At 38.4% G+C, this 23,272-nt stretch overlaps 1 protein-coding gene across 1 annotated transcript; it reads left to right on the forward strand.

The window, feature by feature from the left end:
• Nucleotides 1-484: 484 nt before the first annotated feature.
• map1b (microtubule-associated protein 1B) lies at nt 485-22,129 on the forward strand. Its single transcript, XM_048187050.1, has 7 exons — nt 485-887; nt 3,334-3,435; nt 11,162-11,244; nt 12,981-13,121; nt 13,304-18,524; nt 19,222-19,454; nt 19,567-22,129. The coding sequence occupies exons 1-7, from the start codon at nt 701-703 to the stop codon at nt 19,720-19,722; spliced, it is 6,123 nt and encodes a 2,040-aa protein (XP_048043007.1). The 5' UTR covers nt 485-700; the 3' UTR covers nt 19,723-22,129.
• Nucleotides 22,130-23,272: the final 1,143 nt, after the last annotated feature.

The following is a 23,272-nucleotide window of genomic DNA, read 5'->3' on the forward strand; positions in this document are numbered from 1 at the left end:
GAAAATAACAAATGTCACAAGGCAAAAACCATCCTGAACCAGTTTTGTTTTATTTCTGCAAAATATAATTTCTCTTTTTGTTTAATTTCTCAAATGTTAACTGGACATGTTATAAATTCTGTGAGATACAAACATACACCGACAAACCTTTATTCAAAATGAGATGAATATTAATAAAATTAAGTTATGTTATTGAGATAATTTAGCAATACTAGACTCATTAATGGCTTGTTTTAAATTATTCAGTTTCCAGTAGCTTCATTGGTATGACGTTTTGTATATGCAATATTATCAACTCAACAGATTTTTTTTTTTTTTTTTTTTTTTTTTTTATAAAGGTGTCGGTACACCTTTTAATAAAAAAGTAGGCTACAGCAATCGTTCAAGAGTAAACTTTTATGGATATTGATGCCCAATCCACATGTCAACAAGTTAATCCAGTGTTAACGATAAATTCTGGACATCCTTTAATTATGTAAGGTTTTTCAAGGTTCCAACTGGTCTCGCGCTGTTTTATGATTTGCTGCATGACATCAGCTGAATGAGAGGAGAGGCAGCGGCGGTTCCTCATCACTATGACACAGAGTCTGAGGATATAAAAGCCTGGGCCACTCCTTCTGCGCCCGCTGCACGGCTTCAGATAGCAGCTCACTTCAGGTTACCGGACAGAGTGCGTGAGAGTGTGTGAGTGTCTGAGAGAATGGCGACGCTAGTTGAACCTGTAGATACTCCAGCACCCTTCGGAGGTGTCAGTAGCACCAGGAACACGGCATCGCCCACGGCCTCGACACATCACTTCGACGAGGGCAAATATTACCTGCTGGTGGTCATTGGGGAGCTGGTCACTGACGAGCGTCTGAAGTGTGCCATTGCGGACATTGAGAAAGGTAGCTCAGCTGACAAAAATGATGAACAAATGTTGTGCAGTGCCATTCATTTATGCCATGAATATATTTAGATAATGTTTGGACCCGTGTATCTTATGCAGTTGTCTTTTCGAGTTCAGTAGACTAACCTTGAACTCACTTTGGGGGTGAAAGGGTGATTTAATGTGTGACTCTAGCCACAAATTTCTGCTGACTGCAAGTAACTTTCCATGCATCATGTTATTGGATTTCTTTGTTGTGTGACTATGTGGATGGAAACTGTATCGCAGCCCCTCCCTGTTAGTAACTGGCGAGTGCACTGCGTGTCTTATCAAAGCGATCGCATCGCGCCACCCAGTTTCCCAAAGACATCATCATCATCACCATCATCAGCACCATGTCTGTTTTCGCAGGGCGTGCATCTCTATCTGATGAGCCAGATGTGTTGTTTTTGGCAATTTGAGGAACTTCAGTGTCTGACTTCTGTCGTGGGCTAGGATGATTCAGCATGCATATTTATAGCGTGTCGATCGATAAGACTAATCGCTTTGTTTTGCCGGGGTGGAGGGACTTTCTATGGAGCATCGATCAGCTCTGCAGTCAGGATGTGCACCATCACCTTGCATCTGCATGGTTGTGATGTGGTGCGCCAGTTCTTTGTTTCCTAAGCTCGTGTTTTTCTTATTATATCCTATACTGAATCCGACTCTTGTGGCAATCATCGTAAATAACCATGTACAAGAGAGATTTCAGGAAATTATTTATTCAGTTTAACACTACTACAATTAAATGCTATCATAAAAAAGAATCATATTTAATTGCTAGCTGTACCCTACTTCATAGCTAGCAAAAGCCATAACTTCTGCCCACTTGACCAGACCTGGAGACATTGTTGCTGCGCATCCTGATTTAATTCCATCCTCCTCTATTCTACTCACTCCTTTCTAATCACCGGCTTGTAGGCGTGGCGCGGTCCGCACTGCAGTCCCTACGGAAAGTCAGAAGGGCCCCACGTTCTTGCCAAAAAGGGCGTTTCAGTAGTGATGGGACGCGCATACCTGTCCTTTTCAACTGTTCATTCAAATAACAGATCGGTTGTTCTTTACGTCAAGACGTAACTACGTAGTCACGTAATCCTGCATCCATATTTTCCAATGAAGCAATATGTAGAGACTGTGTTTTTTAAATGAGATTTTATTAATTAGTGTGTTTACGGTAATTTTATGAGTCCCTTTCCCATCTGAGTTTGTAGCAATACATCCATGATCTCATACATAAGTCATTTAGAATATAATTATATTAATTAATTATTTTTTTTTATCCATTCATTGTCATGTTGTTGACTCGGGAACACCTTTCTGGCCAATTCAGTCCTGTTAAATAATAAATCATTCAGGGGTGCGTTTCCCGAAAGCATTGTTAGCCAACTATGGTCGTAAGTCCCATTGAACTCTATTGGTAACGATGGAACTTGCGACCATAGTTCGCTTTGGGACTGATTTGTTAACTGGTTCAGTTGATTCACCAAGAAGATCAATTCGTAAACCAATCGGATAGTTTTAATTGTAGGATAGTTAGGTCTAGTTAGATCCCTGTGAGCATGACGTGTGCAAGATAAAAAGAACAGAGAATTATCACTCTTTTCATCTGTTCTATCACTTTGGTGAGGCCTGCTTCAAAGCTAAATAAAAAATGATTTTATAGGTTTAATTTCCCTTTACTGGAAGTTTCACAGCTGTTTTTTTATTGTGATAAACAAAACACATTACTTTTGTATTGAATTAATAACTGAAATTACATCAGGCATAGGCCTACTTGTGCTCTTGTTTTGTGGAGCTTGTGAGTAAATGAGGTTTGGCATCTGCTAAATTCTAACCATTTTAACCATAAATTCAGCAGTAATAGCAGTATATTACTATATTTGCCTTGAAGGCACGAGTTGTGGTTGTGCATGTGCGGTAGTGGAAATATAGGAGTAATATTCTTCTGTGATCCCATGAGGAGAGCAAGTATGACATTCAGATCATTCATCTGATATCGAGAAATGTTCTCTCTAAAGCATAATCTCTGTTCTGGCTAACCATTGACCGTGAAGGTTCATAGATATTTCCATACATTGATTAGCTTTTGCATGTATAGCAACAGAGCCCAGCATTTAGTTATGTGAATTTAAGAGATATTGGGCTTCAGTTCAATATGCAGGAAAGATCTGAAACATAATCTGATTATTTGATTACTTCCCTCTTTAGACTGATCCAATGTAAGTGTTATTTTTCCCAATTGAGTTTCAGATCTCTCCCTGGCATAACGCAACATACTTCATACTCAATAAATAAACATTTGAAATGAGGTAGTTTTTGTTGCAAGCGGTAGCCTGTATTGCCAATGCATAAAGAACTGTTCTCTTTGTGACTGATTAAAAGTACAACACATTTCATATTTTCACCCTTTCTCCTCTGACTTGCAGGAATTCGTTCATGGGACACAAATCTGATAGATTGTAACTTGGACCAGGAGCTGAAGCTTTTTGTTTCTCGACACTCTGCCAGGTTTTCAGCCGATGTGAGAGGTAGGCTGAACATGATCTGCTCACTTCATATCCTTTTGCCAGCTCAAAACTCTTATGTAGCCATTTATGATAACTTAATATTAAATATTTAAAACACTAGTGACCCCAAAGCTCAATAGTGATAAAGAGCTTTTGTAGAGATTGCGTATTGTGTATTGTGTAGAGATGCAAAACAACAATTGCTGAAAGTTTTTTCTATGGGTCTTTATTGTGAAAAAGGAATATAAATAGTTAATATTAATAATGATATTATAACGTATAACTATCATTATAATTTAATTATTAATATTAACTATTTATTTTTCCCTTTTCACAATAAAGACCAAGAGAAAATTACCATTACCATGACTTAGCAAAATCTCCCATGTCACAAGGTCATTAAAACGGCTTCAAACCGAGCTGAATTTGTCATAGAAAATCTGCCTCAAAAAATCTGTCTATAAATATAGACAGGAAATGTTCCAGTGACATAATTTCTCTGCCAATTAAATCATCTTTTAGGGAACGAAAGATGTGGCAGTCACTTCAGCGGTTCAGTGCCTGAATCTATATCTGTGTTACATTTCTTCCATCATGCTTTGCTCTGTCTGTGACTGTTCTGATCTTCCCCATGACGGCACCAATGTTACATTGCCTCGTGTAAAATCGATTCTTATCAGTTTATCTTTATATTAGCACTTAGCATGCAAATGTTGTAGAGATGACCGCGATGTTCAGAACTTTATTTACTTCCCTATTTCTTTCTGCTATATCTACAGTATAATGCTCTTCTATATTTAGAGTAAGCTTGCAATTTATTTTGCATTGTGATTTTTTTTGTGCGAGTTCTTGATGGATTCTTTTGATGGAGATAAAAGAGGTGGGTTTAGACGGTCTGCCTGGAGCTCTGTCTGGATCAAACCCTGTCCCTGGTGTCCCCTCCTCTGTCCTCCCTGACTGTCTGCCTCTGTAGCTTTTGCTTTCTCTACATTTTTCTCTCTCATGCTGAATTACTGCAAGGGATGAAATGCTATATGTGAGATAATTAGCTGAAAAATTAATGACAGTGGTTTTATCTGCTTTTGAACTAAACGCTGCACACATAGTCGTACACAGGGGCTTCAAATGCAGTCAAACCCCAAGAGTGATATAGATTTTTTTTCACAAAATATCTGAAAATTATAGGAGTTTAACCATAATGGAAATATCTCTTTCAGAGAGACAGTGAGTCTGCTAATGTAAGCAAATGATGAGCCAACACTGACCTTGAATGATTGAAATATAATCTGTGTTAGCTTGAACACACACACAAATAACACCATAGCTTAATAGCACAATAACTTACACTTACGACTTTTTCTTGGTTATATATGGTAGTATGAGGCACTTGAGACAGTTCTGGCTTTGGCATTAGGTAGCAAGCTCATTACTTTGTTGAAATCATCAGAATTCATGCTGGAAGTCTTATTTACTCATCTAAATGATTGTCAGAAGAGGACAAAACAAGAATATATCATTGGCTACTAATCCTCCCTTTAGGATAAACATGACACATGTAGGTGTTTGTTCATTTCCATAATCAGATTTATTGCTCGATGGGTGGCTTTATACAAAGCTTTTTAGAAAATTAACAGAGGAATTTGCATTATGCCGCTTTTGGCCATTAAGCCTTTTAAATACAAAGCCATTAGCTGTCCACCACAGACAAATACCTAGTGGATGTCTTGATAATTGCTTTATCCCACCAGTCTCACCCTCCCCCACCCCCCTTTTTTTACAGCAATTCCAATTTTATAACACTTCTTGTTACTTTCAAAGCATTATAAATTAATTTAGTCTTAATACTTTTCAGCGCAGAGTATAAGAGAATTGTAGGATAATTATCTGTCAAACTCTCCTACAGGGGTTTTGTAGGAGGGTAAGACAGATTATATATGGGGGCAGGGGAGAAGATGGGCTATTCCTAGTCAGCATGGAGGAGGGTGAGATATAAATCATTAAATATCTGAGGCCTGTGGAGAGTACAGGGAGACTTGAGACTCAAATACACACATATATACATTTATTTATTTATTTAGCAGATGCTTTAATCTAAAGCAACAAATAAATGAGGAACATAAAAAACACATGGCTATTCACATTAATTCACATAAAAAAAATAGAAAATATATCTATATTGGATTAACTTCTTTGTACAAAATACCAACCAAATGCCTTTGAAATATGTGGAACCCCTGCCAGAACCACTAACAGAAGATGAATCACAGTGTGAAACTCAGAAAAGAGATTACAGTAAAAAAAGATGAGGGAGCACTTGAAAGAATACTTGAGAAAGAATTATGAGAGAGGCAATGATGTGTCTGTGAGGCTCAGAAGATAAAAAGAGCGTGGAGGATCCCTTTGCTTCTGAGATACTTCAGGACCTTTAGAGGATGAGCATATGGTACCTGGCACTTTGACTTTGTCATTGCTTTGAGTCAAGACTGAAGCTTAAAAATGTGCCTGGAGGTTTAATATTAGATCAGCTATCATAGTCCAGCATCAGACAGTGCCGTAATCAATAGTAATGAATCAGCTTCTGTAATGTAATCAATGAGCACTTAACAAATGATTGCAATGTCTACCGTGCAATTACATGCTGCCTGATCATCCAGAATTGTGATATTATTAATATTAAAAGTATGACATGAACTGACATATATTAAAATGCTATATTACAATCTAAAGGAACAGTTCATCCAATAATTATGTCATTCACTTAGCCTCATGTTGTTCCAGACCTGTATAACTTACTTTCTTCTGTAGAAAAAAAAAATAAAATGTAATAAATAAATGTGTTGGAAAAAAAATAAAATGTAATGAATATCCAGTCATTTTACAGTAAGATTTCCAGTAAAAGTCATGGTGGCTGATATTGCTGTCCTGGGCGTGTTAACGAATTATAGATTTTTGTACACTTACATAATATGAAACTCTTTGTTTGATTAATTTTGCTTCTCTGTAGTTCTATTTTATATTCGAGGCACTTGGCAAATGCTTTTATCCATATTGATTTCCAAAAGTACTCAAGTTTTTGCATATGAGCCTGCCATGGTTGATAGATGGCAAGCTTGCAATTCTAAATGTGCAGTGAGTATTAGAACACAAGCTGTAATACAAGTACAGGACAAATAAAGGCAAACAGCATCTTTATGTTATGATAATACTCTTGTAATACATAGTCTTTAAACTGAGCCTGAAATCAGGTCTTCTATGCTTTGCTTTGATGTAGGGGCTAGAAGGTTATTAATATGCAACGTGCCATTTTGTGAGAGGGAATTTTGAATAATAAGACTTTGGGACTGAATGTTTTACGATGAACTCCGGTATAAATGGTATTGATATTTCTAAGTATTTGTATGTGTGTTTGAAAGGTCTCTTCTATACCCTTTTCAAAATCCCATTTTGGCATTGACAGAGTTGACAGAACAGAACAGAGTTGGAGAGAGACAAAGTGAGGGAGAAAGTCAAATTCATGTTGTTGGCATTGCATTTGTATGGATGCTTGCTTTGTTTGTGCGTTGTGGTGAGTGTCATTAGATGAGGCTGCCTGCCCAAAGGGTGTTCAGTCTGTATTAGTATCAGAGACAGTGTGAGTTGAGATCAGGACAAGAGGGGTGAGGATGGGGTTGGGTGAGTGTGGCAGTGCAAAGCTAGTGTAAGTTAAACAATACTGCAGCTGACACATCTGCACCCAGAATCAAACACGAATGGAAATAGCCCAGCTTCTAAGTGACAATCAAATATGCCTGCTTTAGCTTACTAAGTTTGTAGTTATGTTAGATATCTACAACATAATATAGTTATTTAAAGGTGCTTTTACAATCAATTTCAGGTGTTTTGCTGACTTTTGCCATTTTTCTACTTCTGCCAACTTCAAAAAAGTCCCCCCCCCCCCTAAAAAAAGGAAACAAAACAAAAACTCATAACAAGGACATATAACATATAACCAAATCCACACATGCTAATTATTCACAGAAAAAGACTATTTTGGATTTGCCATTTTCTAATGGGTTAAAAAGGGTGGTATACCCCAGGTGAAACAGAGATATATTTGATTCTTCATGACACTTTTCATTGTTATCTGTAAGGTGGTGGAGACATTTTATATGTTATATTTCCAAAAAATAGCTTACGACACCTTTACCATCTATTTGACACTGTATTAAAGGGATCAAAAATTAAAATTCACTCATTTATACACCCTTGCTGTTCTGAACCAGTATGGACTGTATGGACAGAATAAAAAAAGAAGATGTTTTGAAGAATATTTCAACTGTATTAGCCCATACAATGAAAGTCGATGCGGTCCAAAAAAAAAAAAAACAGAGGAAAACATTTCAATGTCAGATTTGGAAAATTAAGGTATGATAAGGAATTCATCATAAAAGCCCCATTTTACTCACCCATGTGGATAATAGTCGATGGCAGCAGTTACATTTTCCAAGGGCAGAGGAAAATTGCTATCGACCGTAGTATAATTTGACCAAAATTTTGTTCGCACCACTGATTCTAATCAAAATTTTTTCTCTTCATCTCTTTGGAGTTCCCGACAGCAGCTGTTTTTGTCACCTAAATGGTCTTCCCCCTGGTGTGAGGTTGGCCCTGTAATGATGCCACTTTTCTGCTTGTGTGAGTCTGGGTGTGTGCTGGGCAGCAGAAATAGCATTCATGTCAGGTTACTTACACATCAACTGTCTTAACGGACCTGCCTAGATTCAGAGGAACAAGGAGAAAAGAAATGAGGTTAGAAGAGAATCATTCATTACCAATACACAGATGTCTGTGCTCTGAAGAATATATGCAGCTAAACTAGAGCAAAGAGTACTGCAGTGAGATGACTGCAACATCTCAGGAACACACCTGTAGAAGTTACAGTGTGTTCTACATCAAGTACACTCCACTTGCTATATGCAGATGTCGATTTCAAGTCGAATCATATGCATTCCATTTAATTAATTCTTCTGTCCCTTAGCTCCTCCCTCTCATCCTCCTACTGATCTTGATAAAGCATGTTCTCCCAAAGGAACTCCTGCTCCAATTGCTAATGATTAAAGAGAGAGTGGCCCGTATTGAAGTCATTACCAGCAGCCATATCACCCTGTAGCCCAAGACTGGTTGCCCACTGAAGCTAAGCAGGGTTGTGCCTGGTCAGTACCTGGATGGGAGACCTCCTGGGAAAAAGGTTGCTGCTGGAAGAGGTGTTAGTGAGGTCAGCAGGGGATGCTCAACCTGTGGTCTATGTGGGTTCTAATGCCCCAGTATAGTGACTGGGTCACAAAAAAGCTCCATCCCTCAGATGAGACATTGAACCAAGGTGACTCTCTGTGGTCATTAAAAACCCCAGGATGTCCATCGAAAAAAGAGTAGGGGTATAACCCCGGAATCCAGGCCAGATTTGCCCATTGGCCTGTGTCCATCATCATGACCTCCTAATCATCCCTGTATATACTGAATGGCTTCATCACTCCTCTTCACCAATAAGCTGGTGTGTGGTGAGCGTTCTGGCGCAATATGGCTGCCATCGCACATTGGTGGTGGTTGAAGAGATTCCCCCCTTCCCCCACTTTGAGTGCAGAGAAAAGCACTATATAGATGTAACAAATTATTATTATTAATCACTACACTTAGGAAAAGTCTAACTCACGCATTCGATGGTTGTTGTGCTGGTTGGTCTACATTACTTCTCTGAAATAGTATTAAACATACTATCTGTTGAGAGCTGATGTCAGTCTGTGTAATGCTAGTTATTTCTTAAAAAGGTTAAATAAATATTTTGTGGAGAGCAGTAGAAAACAAAAACAAAAATACAGGGGAAATAACAGAAGAAGAAACAGATATGAAGTACACAGTGAATATGTTTAGATGAGGGGGACATGCAAAGGAACAAATTCACAGTGTTGATGATAACTCAGCAGGTGGGAAACACACTGTAATTACCTACACTGCATGAGAGAGCCACCTGGATTTATGCACACACACACATACAGATAGATACAAACAAACATTCTGCATATGTCCTAAGGTGAACAGTCTTTGAGACCCACACACATCCTGCAAATATATAAGCTGATGAGAGAAAAATAATGTCTGAAGTTTAGGTAAGACATTGGGTCAATTTCACTGATTATGTTGTTGACAATGTATGCTTTTTCCTGCGAGCTTTTTGTTTTTGCATTTTTTTCCATAGTAAAATAAAACCTGCAGCTGTAGTTTGCCTTTTTTGCCAAATAATTTTGTCATATTTAAAATATTTAAAATATATAAAATATTTTCCTCCTATTTGATGGTTTAATCGAACTTGGTCATTAAAAACAAATATCCCTGCCAGACATCACTTTTGGCCACTACTGTACATTTCTTGTCAATGAATCGGGATTATGAACTGGTAAATGAAGGGAGCTTGTGCCTGCAGTTAATAATTAGTATAATACAGGGCCAAATCCAGGAAAGTGATTTATACATACATGTGATTTGTGCTTTCTAAGTTTAAGGGCAAACTTATTTATGCATTATGATTTCTGTGTGAGAATGTCTCTGCTGTACAAAAAGCATGTAATTCATCCACAACATACAGTTTTGGAGGCTTTTTTAACAACTACTTTTGGCTGTGGTGTGACCATGCATGCAAGAGGTTGTGCACTGTTAAGTGCAAATGGAAAATATTGTGTGTGCCCTCTTGAAATTTTAGGTACTAAGGCCTTATTATTCAAGCCATTTTCAGCACTCATGGATCACATGGTCACTGAACCTAAAAAAGCAACCTCAGAGGGGGAATTATGAGACTATGAACAACAATTGCTTTGATACTGCATGAGTGATGAAGCTGATGTTACAGAAGGGGCTCAAAGTCCTCTGCAGTAATAGCAAACACTCTACTACTGACAGTGACAGAGTTGACTGTTTCCTGCAATCTTACAGCCTCACCGCTTCTGGACAGCTTGATGAAATTATAATAGGATTGATTCACCCAGAGAGAGACTGGAAAATTCTCACTTGAATTTATAATGAGCCATATTGGGATGGGAAAAAAAAATAAGATATTGAACAATCAGAGGCATATTATATTGTCAGTATAGCCATACTGTCAGAGGACATGTATGGACAGAAAGTACAGAGAAAATGGTCAGTTAGCCAAAAAGGAATACCTTTTTCACAGTGGAATACTAGAAGCTTTTTTCGTGTTCCACCCATGTGATGATTGAAAGAGAAAGGATGACAAGTTGCTGAAGGAGGGGCAGATATTAATTAGATATGTGTCAATAGAGCATATATAGAGAAATGAGAATGAGAATATTTGCATGAGTACACACAAGGCAATTAAGTGAGACAGATGTCACATTAAAAAACCCAGACCATAACCATTTTGACTGCAAATTTAACTTAAAACTCAATCATTCATATATACATGACTGAAGGAATGGTAATGAAATAAAAAGGATTAATGGTCTTCAGTAAAATTACAGACCAAATAAACTCACCAAATCTAGTTCTTGGCTTGTCTTTGTGGTTCCTTAAGCAGCAGCATTTGTGTTGTACTAAAGACCTGGTCTTAAGAAGCTAATTTCGACAAAGACAATCCTTAAAATATTTATGCATATTCATAATTTAATTTAGTATATAACACAAACTAAAGCATTTTCAAGATCCACATGTGTATTGTGTGTACATCACAGAATGCATTAATAACATGTCATTTTATTTTCAGGACAAAAGATTCTGCACCACAAAAGTAATGTGTTGGAGACAGTAGTGCTCATCAACCCTTCAGATGAAGCTGTTAGCACTGAGGTAAAAACCCTTTCTCTGTCTCTCTATATTTCTATAAATGTATCTATGTCTGCCACTAAAACATATTTTAAAACTGTTTTAGGTGTCTGGTTCACATAAAAACAAATACCTTAATGGGGATAAGAATAAACACAGAACTAGTGTCCTATAGGACAAGAACATCATGGTTATATAGAATTATAAAATAAATTAATTAATAAAAAAAAAAAACAGCCTTTGGGGAAGGTGAGGTCATGGGGGTAGGGGGTTGTGCTTCTGTAGCTAACCTTATTAATTAATTAATTAATTATTTTTTTCTAATTTTTATTTTATTGGATTAAAGCTGTTAGCGGCCAGTGGCTTGAGTGCTTATGTCGAACAATTAGCGGTACAGTCTTTGTTAGCTGTGGCTTAAATGGATGGTTTCTACAGATTTAAACACACAAAGCCTTTCTTGCACACTGTGACTGCAGTTTGACTCTGCATTAATAATATGGTAAAGCACTGCAGGTCTGAACCTGGCAGACCGCCCAGAACAGTCAATGGCAGCAAACTGGAAAATGCTGGCCTAGACAGAGAACAAGAAAGAGAGAGGAAATGACACAGAAAGCCAAAAGCCAAAGTAATACAATTTGTATTTGTTGAAATTAACCCTTTGACGCGTACGATCACCGTGATCAGTCTTGGCTGGTCCCAGGAGCGTACGATCACACCGGTGTAATTAGAACGTTCAGTGCATCACGTGATCAACTGCCAAATTCAAATGTGCGTGCGCGCTATGGCTGGCGCTAAAACAGAGACGGACACGCGCATATATGCAATGTTTTCAACCAAATAATGTTCATTTTAGGTTTCAGACATTTAAATACACATGAGTACTAACAAAACAATATATTTAGAGTTTGTAAAATACACAATCATGTCTATAGAAGTGGAAATAACAACCCTTTCCATTATAATTAGACGACACGTTTCATATCAGATACACATTGTGAAAGTGACTTTAAAGCTTACTCTATTCTTCCACAGTTCACTGGCTCACTTACTTTGATGTATTTCGGGAGAAGTGGATAAATTAACGTGTTGTAAATCCAACAGATCCGATTCTCTGTGCGGCGCAAACTAACATGACGGCGCCCATCGCGCATATAGCTCATCTAACATGATCGTTATAAAGGTGTTTAAACAACAAAACACATCCACTTGCACATATTTGGCAATCGGAATATTAGATATTTCATGCTATAGTTAACAAATTTGTGAATATTTTGAATAAAAAAGGAAAAATTAAATGAAAGCAGATCATCATTCATACAGTGCTGCGGTGTGTCACGTAACAAGCAATGTACGTAACGCGTCACCATGGAAACCATAAAGTGATACATTCTAAATAACGGTCGCCTTAAAAAACTCACGCTGGGTGGTCAGCCAGAATATTCTAAATTTACGTGCGAAAGGGTTAATGATATTTCTTTCTGTTAAAATCACAAAAAATGCAAAAAAGTTTAGATGAGCTTATAGCAACAAGTTTACTTCTGTTAGGTGGGTCCTTTACGACATGATATGAAATTTTATATTGTAAACTCTCACTTAATTAAGGTAACAGTTTTTTTGTAGATATGGCATTTAAATTAAATTAAGGATAACCTTCACATGCTATGTTGTTTTTGTTGCATCTAATGCAAGCCATTATCAGTCCAAACCAAGTCCATGTTTAATGAAGATTATAATATTTTATAAACTTTGTTTACACGTAGGTACGTCTGATGGTATCAGATACAGCCCACCATAAGCTGCTTGTCCTGGCAGGACAGTGTTTTGAAAATACAGGCGAGCTGATTCTCCAATCAGGCTCCTTTTCTCTTTCCAATTTCATTGACATTTTTACAGATCAAGAGGTGAGTGATTGATAGCTTTTTGCTTCAGTTTGCTACAGTATATGTACCAGTTTTGTGACTGCATTTGAGAAAAAATTCTCGAACAGTCAACAAATACTAAAATTCAGCAAGCACATTACAGTTTAACATTAAAGCCAATGAAGCTGTCTTTAGTGAAATATTTCAATTCATTTTACTCACAGATTGGAGAACTTCTAAGCACCATACATCCAGCTAACAAAGCCAGTTTAACCCTTTTTTGTCCTGAGCATGGTGACTGGAAAAATTCAAATCTGGACAAACACAACTTGCAGGACTTCATCCATATGAAGCTAAACTCCCCAACCATCCTTCCAGAAATGGAAGGTCTTTCTGAATTCACAGAGTACCTGTCAGAATCTGTAGAAATCCCATCTCCATTTGATATGCTGGAACCCCCAACCTCAGGAGGATTCCTAAAATTATCCAAACCATGCTGCTATATTTTCCCTGGTGGACGAGGTGATTCAGCACTGTTTGCGGTTAACGGTTTTAACATGCTGATTAATGGTGGATCTGATAGAAAGTCATGTTTTTGGAAGCTGGTACGCCATCTGGACAGAGTGGATTCTGTTCTCCTCACACACATTGGAGATGACAACCTCCCTGGTATAAATAGCATGCTGCAGCGCAAAATAGCTGAACTTGAGGAGGAGCAGTCACAGGGATCCACAGCTAACAGTGACTGGACAAAGAATATGATCTCACCTGATATTGGTGTTATGTTTGTGAACATGCCCCAGAACCTGGAAAACCTTGAGCCCAACTACAGGATTAGAAGAAATGCTGAAGAGGCATCTCTCACACTGCAGTACCTAAACAAGCTGTCTTTAAAACCTGAACCTCTGCATAGGAATATTGGGAATACAGTAGACCCAATAATACTTTTCCAGAAAATGGGGGTTGGAAAGCTTGAAATGTATGTTCTTAACCCTGCTAAGAACAGCAAGGAGTTGCAATACTTACTGAAAGAATGGACTGGTAGTGATAAAGACAAAGCCCCTGTCTTGTTGCCAAATGGAAAAGAATCAGAGCTCCCAATCTCATATTTGTCTTCCATCTCATCACTGATTGTGTGGCATCCTGCTAACCCATCAGAAAAAATCATCCGTGTTCTGTTTCCAGGCAATTCCACTCAGAATAATATTCTCGAAGGCCTAGAGAAACTTAAACACTTGGACTTCCTCAAACATCCTGTGATCACACAAAAAGAGCTTAATTCAAACTTAGCCCCTACACTGAAACAAGCAAAGATGAAACATAAGACAGACAGTAAAGAGAGTCTAAAGTCCACATCAAAACCATCCCCAAGCAAAAATCTCCACAAAGAGTCCAAAGAAGAAGCCCCCGAAAAACTAAAAATCTTTAGTAAAACTGACTCTGTGGAAACTCAGGAACCAACTCAAAAAACAGAGAAGAAAGAAAAAGCACTTGTGAAAAAAGTGAAAGCAGGAGACAAGGACATTAAAGGCAAGATTGAGCAAACACCCAAAATTGACACTCCAGAGAAAAAGAAAGCTGACATTAAACCAAAAACAATAAAGAAAGAAACAAAGAAATCAGTGGAAAAGAGTGAGGCTGATAAAAAGGCTGAAAAACCCACACCCAAAAAAGAAGAAAAGGCCATAAAAGAAGAGAAAGTGAAGAAAGAAGAGGTGAAGAAGGAAATTAAAAGACGGGACATTAGGAAAGATTCCCTGTTAAAGGAAAGCAGAAAGGATGAAAAGAAAGAAATGCAGAAAGATGAAAAAGAACCTAAGAAAGATTTGAGGAAAGCTGGTATCTTGAAAAAGATTGCCCCTAGCACACCAGAGGCAAAAAAACCCGCCCCTAAACCAAAGGTTGCAGCACGAGGAAAGGCTCCTGGAAGTCCTGCAAAACCCAAAGAGAAGGCTAAGGCTAAACCCACAAAAAAAGATGCAGGAGAATTAGTAGCAGCACCTTCTGTCTCAGATGCTACTGCTGAAGAACCTGCCATTGAAGCTAGTGTAACAGATGTTCTTGAGGCAGAGAGATCATTGATGTCTTCTCCAGAGGACCTCACTAAAGACTTTGAGGCTCTGAAAGCAGAGGAGATCGTTGAAGATGACGAAATCGTATCTCAGACCAAAATAGACGATGATGATCAAGGAGAGATGATCAAGCATGAAGAAATAACTCCTTGCAAAGAGTCTCCAGAAACAGCAGAGTCACTGGATGAAGGAATAGCAACCACAGAAGCTGAGGAGGAATGTGGTGGCACTCCAGGAGAGCTAGAACCCAATCAAAAAAGCAATGGTACCAGTGAAAAATTTGAAGATGAGGGAACAGGGTTGGAAGAGTCATCTGAGATAGGGGACTATGAAGAAAAGGGAGATACAGAGGAAGTGGATGAGCAGGACAGAGCAATATCTACATTAAAAGATGATGGAGAGCAAGGAGAGCAGGAAACAAAGGAAGGATCAGATTATGATGCAGAAGTACCACAATGTAAAAATGACAAAGAAACTGAGTTGCAGAGTTTTGATGTAACCACACCACCAAGGCTCTCTGCACCTGTATCTCCTGCTGTTTCTATTCATGATGAAACCCTACCAGCAGGTCCAGAAAGTGAGGTCGCCTCTGATGAAGAAAATCGAGATGAGCCTCCAGAAGAATACACAACATCTGGACACACTCAGTCTACAATTGAGATCTCAAGTGTTCCAACACCTATGGATGAAATGTCAACTCCAAGAGATGTATTGAGTGACGAGACAACTAATGATGAAAGTGATTCTCCTTCCCAAGATTTTGTCAGGTACGGCATGGCTACAGATTATGAACAAAAGAAACTCTCACCTCTCCAAGATCTTCCTGAATTAGATCACTCCAAGAGCGATGCCACAGAGGGGCATGACTATCATGCATCAGCTTCCACCATTTCACCTCCATCTTCACTGGAGGAAGACAAATCTGCCAAGGAGTTTTTAACTAAAGACAGATTCTCTTTTGATTCAGACAGGCTCACTGCTACCACTGCAACTTTGCCTCTTGTCAGGTCACCTTCTGGTGACCAAAACGTGAATATTGACCATGTTCATACAGGTGTATCTTCACCAATTGAACTGGGAACTACACTAACGGGGATGTCAAAAGGAATGGAATCATACAGTCCAGATGAGAAAACCTTAGAGGGTCCTTTATCTCCACAGTCCTCAGGTCACACACCTTACTACCAATCCCCAGTGGAGGAGAAAGCTGGCAGTCTACCATCTGAGAAATCATCTGAGACCCAGGGTCCTATTATTGTTGACATAACAAGTGACAAGGAATACTCTCCCAGAGAGGCTAGTCCTATTGATGAAGCAGTGCCTATGTCACAAATGGGAAAGAAGCAATCACCAAGTTATGAAGCACATTTATCAACCAATTTTGAGCTTGACCACAAGACCCAAAGCCAGACTGACAATAATGATAAGAAGTTAGCAACTGATGACAGTTCTTCAATTTCATCTGCTATACCATTGCTGCCGGCTAAAGTAGAGAGCCTGTCTGATACAAATCCTTTCACAACATTTAAAGAGGACAGCAAAATGTCCATATCTGAGGGGACCACATCTGATAAGTCTGGCACACCAGTTGATGAGGTTGTTGCAGAGGACACATTTTCTCACATTGCCTCTGCCTCAACAGCGTCACTTGCAACAAGTTCTTTACCAGAACCTACAACAGATGAGGTCTCCCCATCACTTCATGCTGAAGTGGGCTCCCCGCATTCCACGGAAGTGGATGACTCTCTTTCTGTCTCTGTTGTTCAGACTCCAACCACAATGCAAGAAGCAGAAGTCTCCCCATCTAAGGACAGTCCCCGGCCTATGTCAATCTCCCCTGATGTTTCTCCAAAAACAGCCAAATTGAGAATGCCACAACAAGAAACAAAATCCCCTGAGCAGTCTTTGTCAGCTGAGGGTGGACAAGAATCCCCAGAACACTCATTTGCATTGGATTTTAGCAAGCAGTCACCAGATTATCTATCTGCAGGAGGAATACAGCATACAGCCACTGAAAATGGTCCTACAGAAGTTGATTACAGCCCCTCAGATGGAGCTGGTCTCATGGGAGAACAGCACAGACCGGGGGAAGCTGGAGAGAAGGCAATGCTTTTCAAAGAGTCTGAAATTACCCAGGTTGCATCTGCTTCCCCATCAGATGCCTCTCAGTCCACCCCATCAGTTACAACACCCTGCCAAATTGGGGAGCCAAGAGAAGTTTCCCCAAATGCAAGTCATTTCTCAGAGTCTGTTACTCCAAAACAGTCACCCTGCAATCAGTCCCCTTTATCTCCTGACTCTTCTCTTGTTCTAGGAAGACCAAGTACTTCGTATGAAGGTACAGATAAAGATAAACCTAGTCCCAGCTCATTTTACGAAGTGACTGGTATGGATAAAACAGAGGACACACAAAATCTTGAGAAGACTCCTCCGAAGGCCCAGTCACCCTCATCGCCTACGGTGTCATCTTGTTTTTCTCAGAAGACAGAAGAGCTTAAACTTGGCTTAGGGACAAATCCCTTCACAGACTTGAAATCCCCCACTAGCCCCAAAATGTCATCTCCAGCCCAACTTTCTCCATCTTCCAATCAGAGAGACACTCAAGAGAAGTTTTCCAGCAGCTCCTACAGCTGTCAATATGGAGAATCTACTCAAATTTGTGATGGTGGGTCCATAGGGCCAGATACATCAAAAACAATCCTTTCTCAGTCACGAGCAGATGTGGACTTGTGTTTAGTGACCTCCTGTGAATACAGACATCCAAAAACAGAGCTTTCTCCATCCTTTATAAACCCCAGTCCTCTTGAGTACTTCATGAATGAGGAACAACCTCTGGAGGAGGAAAAGCCACTTGCTAAGTCTGGAGGAGGACCACCACCACCACTTGGAGGGAAACAGCAGAACAAGCAATGTGAAGAAACTCCACCAACCTCTGTAAGTGAATCAGCACCCTCTCAAACAGACTCTGATGTTCCTCCTGGCACAGAGGAGTGCCCATCAATAACTGCAGATGCAAATATTGACTCTGAGGATGACTCAGAAACACTACCAACAGATAGGACTATTACTTATCGTCATGCAGACCCACCTCCAGTCACGCCCAGAGACCCTGCTCCTGCTCCTCCACATCCTGATGCCTGCATGGTAGATCCTGAGGCCCTTAAGGCTCAGGAGGCATCCCAAAAAGATGAAAGAGGGAAGCCAAAAAAGAACATCAGCAGCAAGACCAAGTCATCTGCAACAAAGAGCTTGTCAAAAACAAGTGCCATCAAAGAGTCGAAAGTATCTTCTCCAAAAAAGGCTACAGAAGATAAAGATACCAAAAATGCTACTAATACCTCTGCATCAAGGGGAGTGAAAAGCAGCACTTCAGGTAACTGTAGTTTCATACTCACAATTTAAAAATATGAAAAATACATGTTTACTATTACACCTCACATAATAGACAGTTATCTGTCTATAGAGCTCCGGAGGTTGACGTCATTTTGGCAGGCCTCATTTGGATATTTTCATGTCTGGGAAAAATTGGGATTAAACGGGTTAAGATTTCATGACATTTATGATGTCTACTGTACTTACGGTGATATAGCTATGCTGGCTACCTACAAACAAGGACAGCTAGGGTCGATTATACCCCCCCCCCCCCCCCCAGGTTTTTGTAGGCTTTTAAAGAGTCTTCGGAGTAGGACGAGGGAAAGTTGATGAGGTAGTTGTACATATCAGGATACTGCAGGTCAGAAAAGCTATTCGTTCCTTTATTGATACACGCACCCCAGGGGCATTATAGGGATCTGTTATGTTTAATCTATTATGTTTTGCTATGTACATGTCTATGTTTTTTGAATTAAAGTACACCGTGAACTCTGTTGCCTTGAAACTGATGTTGGCGCCATACATTTGCAGCTGTCCCGGCCTGCCAGTATGGTGGTGTAAACTGAATGAGTCACGTGACTAACGGAGCTCTATAGTCTATAGTTTTTAAAGCATTGTTTATCTTTGCTTTTAATATCAGAGGTTTACTGTATATGTTTATATATATATATGATTTATATCTTTTTATTGTTGTTAAGGAAGCACCAAGTCCAGCAGTGGAACATCAGTACCTAACTGTCCTCCAATGTATATGGACCTAGTTTACATACCAAATCACTGCAATGCCAAGAATGTTGATGCGGAGTTCTTTAAACGGATCCGATCCTCCTACTTTGTAGTCAGTGGTAATGATCCTACAGCACAGGAGCCCAGTAAGGCAGTTCTGGATGCTCTGTTGGAAGGAAAGAGCCAATGGGGAAATAATATGCAGGTACTGTTATTCTTCCAATGGTCTGAGTCATAATTTAAATATTTAATTATGAATACTTTCCTTGAAATTAATGCCGCAGATGATATTGGTATGGATATTCTTACCCCTCTAGGTCACACTGATTCCAACCCATGATACAGAAGTTATGAGGGAGTGGTACCAGGAAACCCATGAGAAGCAGCAAGACTTAAACATCATGGTTTTGGCAAGCAGCAGCACTGTGGTCATGCAAGATGAGTCTTTCCCTGCATGTAAGATTGAGCTGTGATTGTCCTGATCAAGATGTGGTAGAGGTTGGATGTTGGAGAGCAAACAAGTGGAAAATTTACTACACACATTCACAAAAGCAAATGTTTAGGATCTCTTTCCATATACTCAATAGAGGAACCAGCAAAAATGTTTCTCAGTATAATTATCTAGTACTTTTTGAGGTCTCAGGTTGTGAAAATATTTGGTTAGACATTGTTGACAACACAAAGAGCAGTTTTGCTGCGTATCAGACCTCCTCAAACACACAAACACCCAGCTGAAGCTACTTAGAGCAAACTGAACAACTGACTAAATACATACTGTAGATGGTGGATAAACACACTGCACTGAGCAACTACAAATTTACTCATTTAAAAACAGATTATAAACAGATCAATGGATCGCTGAAAAAGAACTCCATAAATGATAATGTTTACACCAAAGGTTGAGGGATTGATTAAATGCCTTAGAAAGTTAAACTGAATGTACAACAAACATGATGCACTTAATATGAGGATAATTAAATGGTATGTATGATCCACAATTACATATATATCATTGGATGCAAAAGCTACATTTAACATCATATTCCAGCCACAATGAGTTGCATAAAATATGAATGTGAAGCTTGCTAATTTTGTGATTGAATGCAAAATAGAATAATGGTCTAACTAATTTCAAAGACTCCCTGAAAAAAATGCCTGAGAAAACATGAGATACCATAAGTCATACATAAAAACCTTAATTCCTGGACTTGCAAAGAATTCATTAATTATATTGTCACCATTGTAATAGATATGAATTTTTACAGGTAGGAGATATTTCTTTAAATCATTAGCTTGAAATCACATGAATTTCACACCAGCCTTTTTTTAATAGGGTAAAATATTAAATGTGTGAACTCCAAAAATTGTTACTCATCAATTTGTACTGCTTATTATTTGCACACTTTATTTATGTTAAATTTTTATCCTATTAACTGAGTAATAGAGTTGCAATATTTATTTGCCTTATTTAATTCTTGAATAATTTATAACTTTGAAATTTGCTTTTTTGGCATTCCTATGAAGTTAAAAGGAGATCTCTAACATGTGAAACTCTTGTCGATTCAGAGTTGTGTCAAAGTTCAACAATTGTTTTTGTTTTTCTTCGATAACTATTGTTTTCTTCTCTAACTCCAAATGGAGTTGATTATCCTTTTAACTGAACATTTCACTCAATGTTGAGAGCTCTTCTGTATGCACTGTTCATCCAAATCTTATCCATCTTTTTATTTTCTTAGCTTAGTCAATGTTGCCAAGAAGAGCCGTCAAATTGCGGTACATTGAAAGCTGAGAAACTGAAAACTTTCCTTTCCTTAGGAATCTTTTATAAAATTGCACTGTACTATAATTATAAATAGTTTAGTGATGGAGTGAGTGGTCGGATGATATGTGCATGTGTAATGTATTATCCTTGACATTTTTCTGTGCTTTCTTTCACTATGAGGGGAAACTCACTTTTTACTGCCATCAAATCACTGCAAGGATATGACTGAAATATTGGAAAATCATGAACTTGGATCAGGTTTGTTGTATCTAAATGTCACTTTTAATCAATAACCATACAGTCATGGAGGTTTTCCGATCGCATTGAAGATTGTCAATGAGATTTAAATTCATCAATTACTATGACGCTTCCACAGTATATGGATTTTACAGTTTCTACCAGTATTTAAATTGCGCGATATCTACACGAAAATACAGGATTATGCCACAGGATGTTAAAATATTTCAAAGCCATAACTGTTTGAAACATTTTACCACAATATTTAGAACCAATATCACGTCAACAAAAAATTACCGGGGAACTTGGTGCCATTGTGGCCCAACCCTTTCCAACAACAACAACAACAAAGATAACAATGAACTTGACATGACGATGATCTCAAAACTCACGGTTCAGAACTGGACACTACTTTATTCTATACTAACAGCAGCAACGGTCAACAGACTCTTCTAGCCACATGCTTCAGCAAAATGCATTGTTGTCTATCCGCAAGACATCTACAAGAGTAAATACAACACATACATCCAGTCTATCACTCCCCTCTTTCCTCTGACCCACAGTAACACTTCACTTTCTCTCAAAACTTCACAATCCCTCTGGTTTTCCTCGCTGACCTTCGGGTGCTAGTAAGAATATGTCTGCAGTTGTGTATGAACTATATATATATATATATATATACCTTGTGAACTTGCATCTTTCCCTTTTTTCATTCCCTAATCCCATATCTAGAGGATAGTCTCAAGTGAAAGTATTACCTTGTGCTTTTTCTTGATGTTTGTGTGCGATGTATCTTCTCAACTACGGGGTGTTTGATGTAAAGGGAACTACAATTAAAAAGAAGGTAAATCAGTCCACAATAAATAATTTCATGGAAAATATTTTGTGTTTTTATTTGTAGAGTATGCTAGTTCATGTATTCCACAAAGTTATGTTGTTGATGGGGAATTGTGTTCTTGTGCTTGCTCAAAGGCATTTCTGAGAGGTTAATTGGCTACAAAACAGGCCTAAGCCCCAGGGATCATATGTCTGATTCTGGCTCCAACCAAATTTACCCAAATTGAACAGGATTTAGGCAAGTAATTTCTGCATTTAAAGTTTTAGCCTCAAGAAGACAAAGTAAAAACATATTTTATATTGCTCTACATGCTTTTAAAACAACAACAACAAAATATACTAGTAAAAATGTACTCTTAAAAAATAAGCTGTTGTGGTAAATCAAGACTGGTTTGCATTAACATCTATTTGATTGAGGGAAAATAGACTGGTCACTACCCTGGCAGTCTACCATGCCATCACTGCCCTTATGCCACAGAGGACATTAACTAATGATGACTTGGGCACTGCAGGCATTTTTCAAACCCAGACAGAACCATAGCATTAAATCAAAATGGAAATGTCTAGCGGCAAAAGTACCAGAGAAATAACATTGACTGAAGTTCAATGTGAGAAGTCTGGGTCACAGCATGCTATTACTTTTATGTATCTGAGCATGATGTCAGCAGATCAATGCAGGTCAGAGGAGTCATGCAACCTAAAGTGACTTTAGATCAACTCTGTTTGCTTTGATGTGAAAGGAGTAAAGGAAGTATAATTACTTTATTTCCATTGTTTTTACTGATTTTTTTAAAACATTGATTGTGCATTGTATTCTCAAAACTGATACACTTTTTTCAACATGCACTAAAACCACATAAACACTTCATACATCATGTAGCAAACATTCTCACCAATAAAAATGGTCACTTACAACTCAATTATTGTAAAACACTTAATACTAGTAACATAACTGGAAAACAACATATTTTTTAATTAGCCTGGTCTTTCAAGCACTGTAGTATGTCAGTGTAAATCACAAATTATCCATTTTAGTATCTTTTAATAAAAAAAAACCTCTTTGATATAGAAGATAGAAGGAAGCAGAAAAACAGTGATGTTGAACATTTGTTTTCAATGGAAAAGTGAGCAAAATTGGCTTTTATTAAAGTTCTCATTGACTGTGAGTGAGAAAAGATATCGTGGGT

Source organism: Megalobrama amblycephala, linkage group LG4 (genome assembly GCF_018812025.1).
Source record: "Megalobrama amblycephala isolate DHTTF-2021 linkage group LG4, ASM1881202v1, whole genome shotgun sequence".
Classification (NCBI taxonomy): domain Eukaryota; kingdom Metazoa; phylum Chordata; class Actinopteri; order Cypriniformes; family Xenocyprididae; genus Megalobrama; species Megalobrama amblycephala.

Excerpts from the sequence above, each read along its gene's own strand:
- map1b (XM_048187050.1), top strand. The coding sequence starts at position 701 with ATGGCGACGCTAGTTGAACCTGTAGATACTCCAGCACCCTTCGGAGGT. Across the intron at positions 3,436-11,161 it reads GTTTTCAGCCGATGTGAGAG|GACAAAAGATTCTGCACCAC; the intron begins GTAGGCTGAACA and ends TTTTATTTTCAG. Across the intron at positions 19,455-19,566 it reads AATGGGGAAATAATATGCAG|GTCACACTGATTCCAACCCA; the intron begins GTACTGTTATTC and ends TTACCCCTCTAG.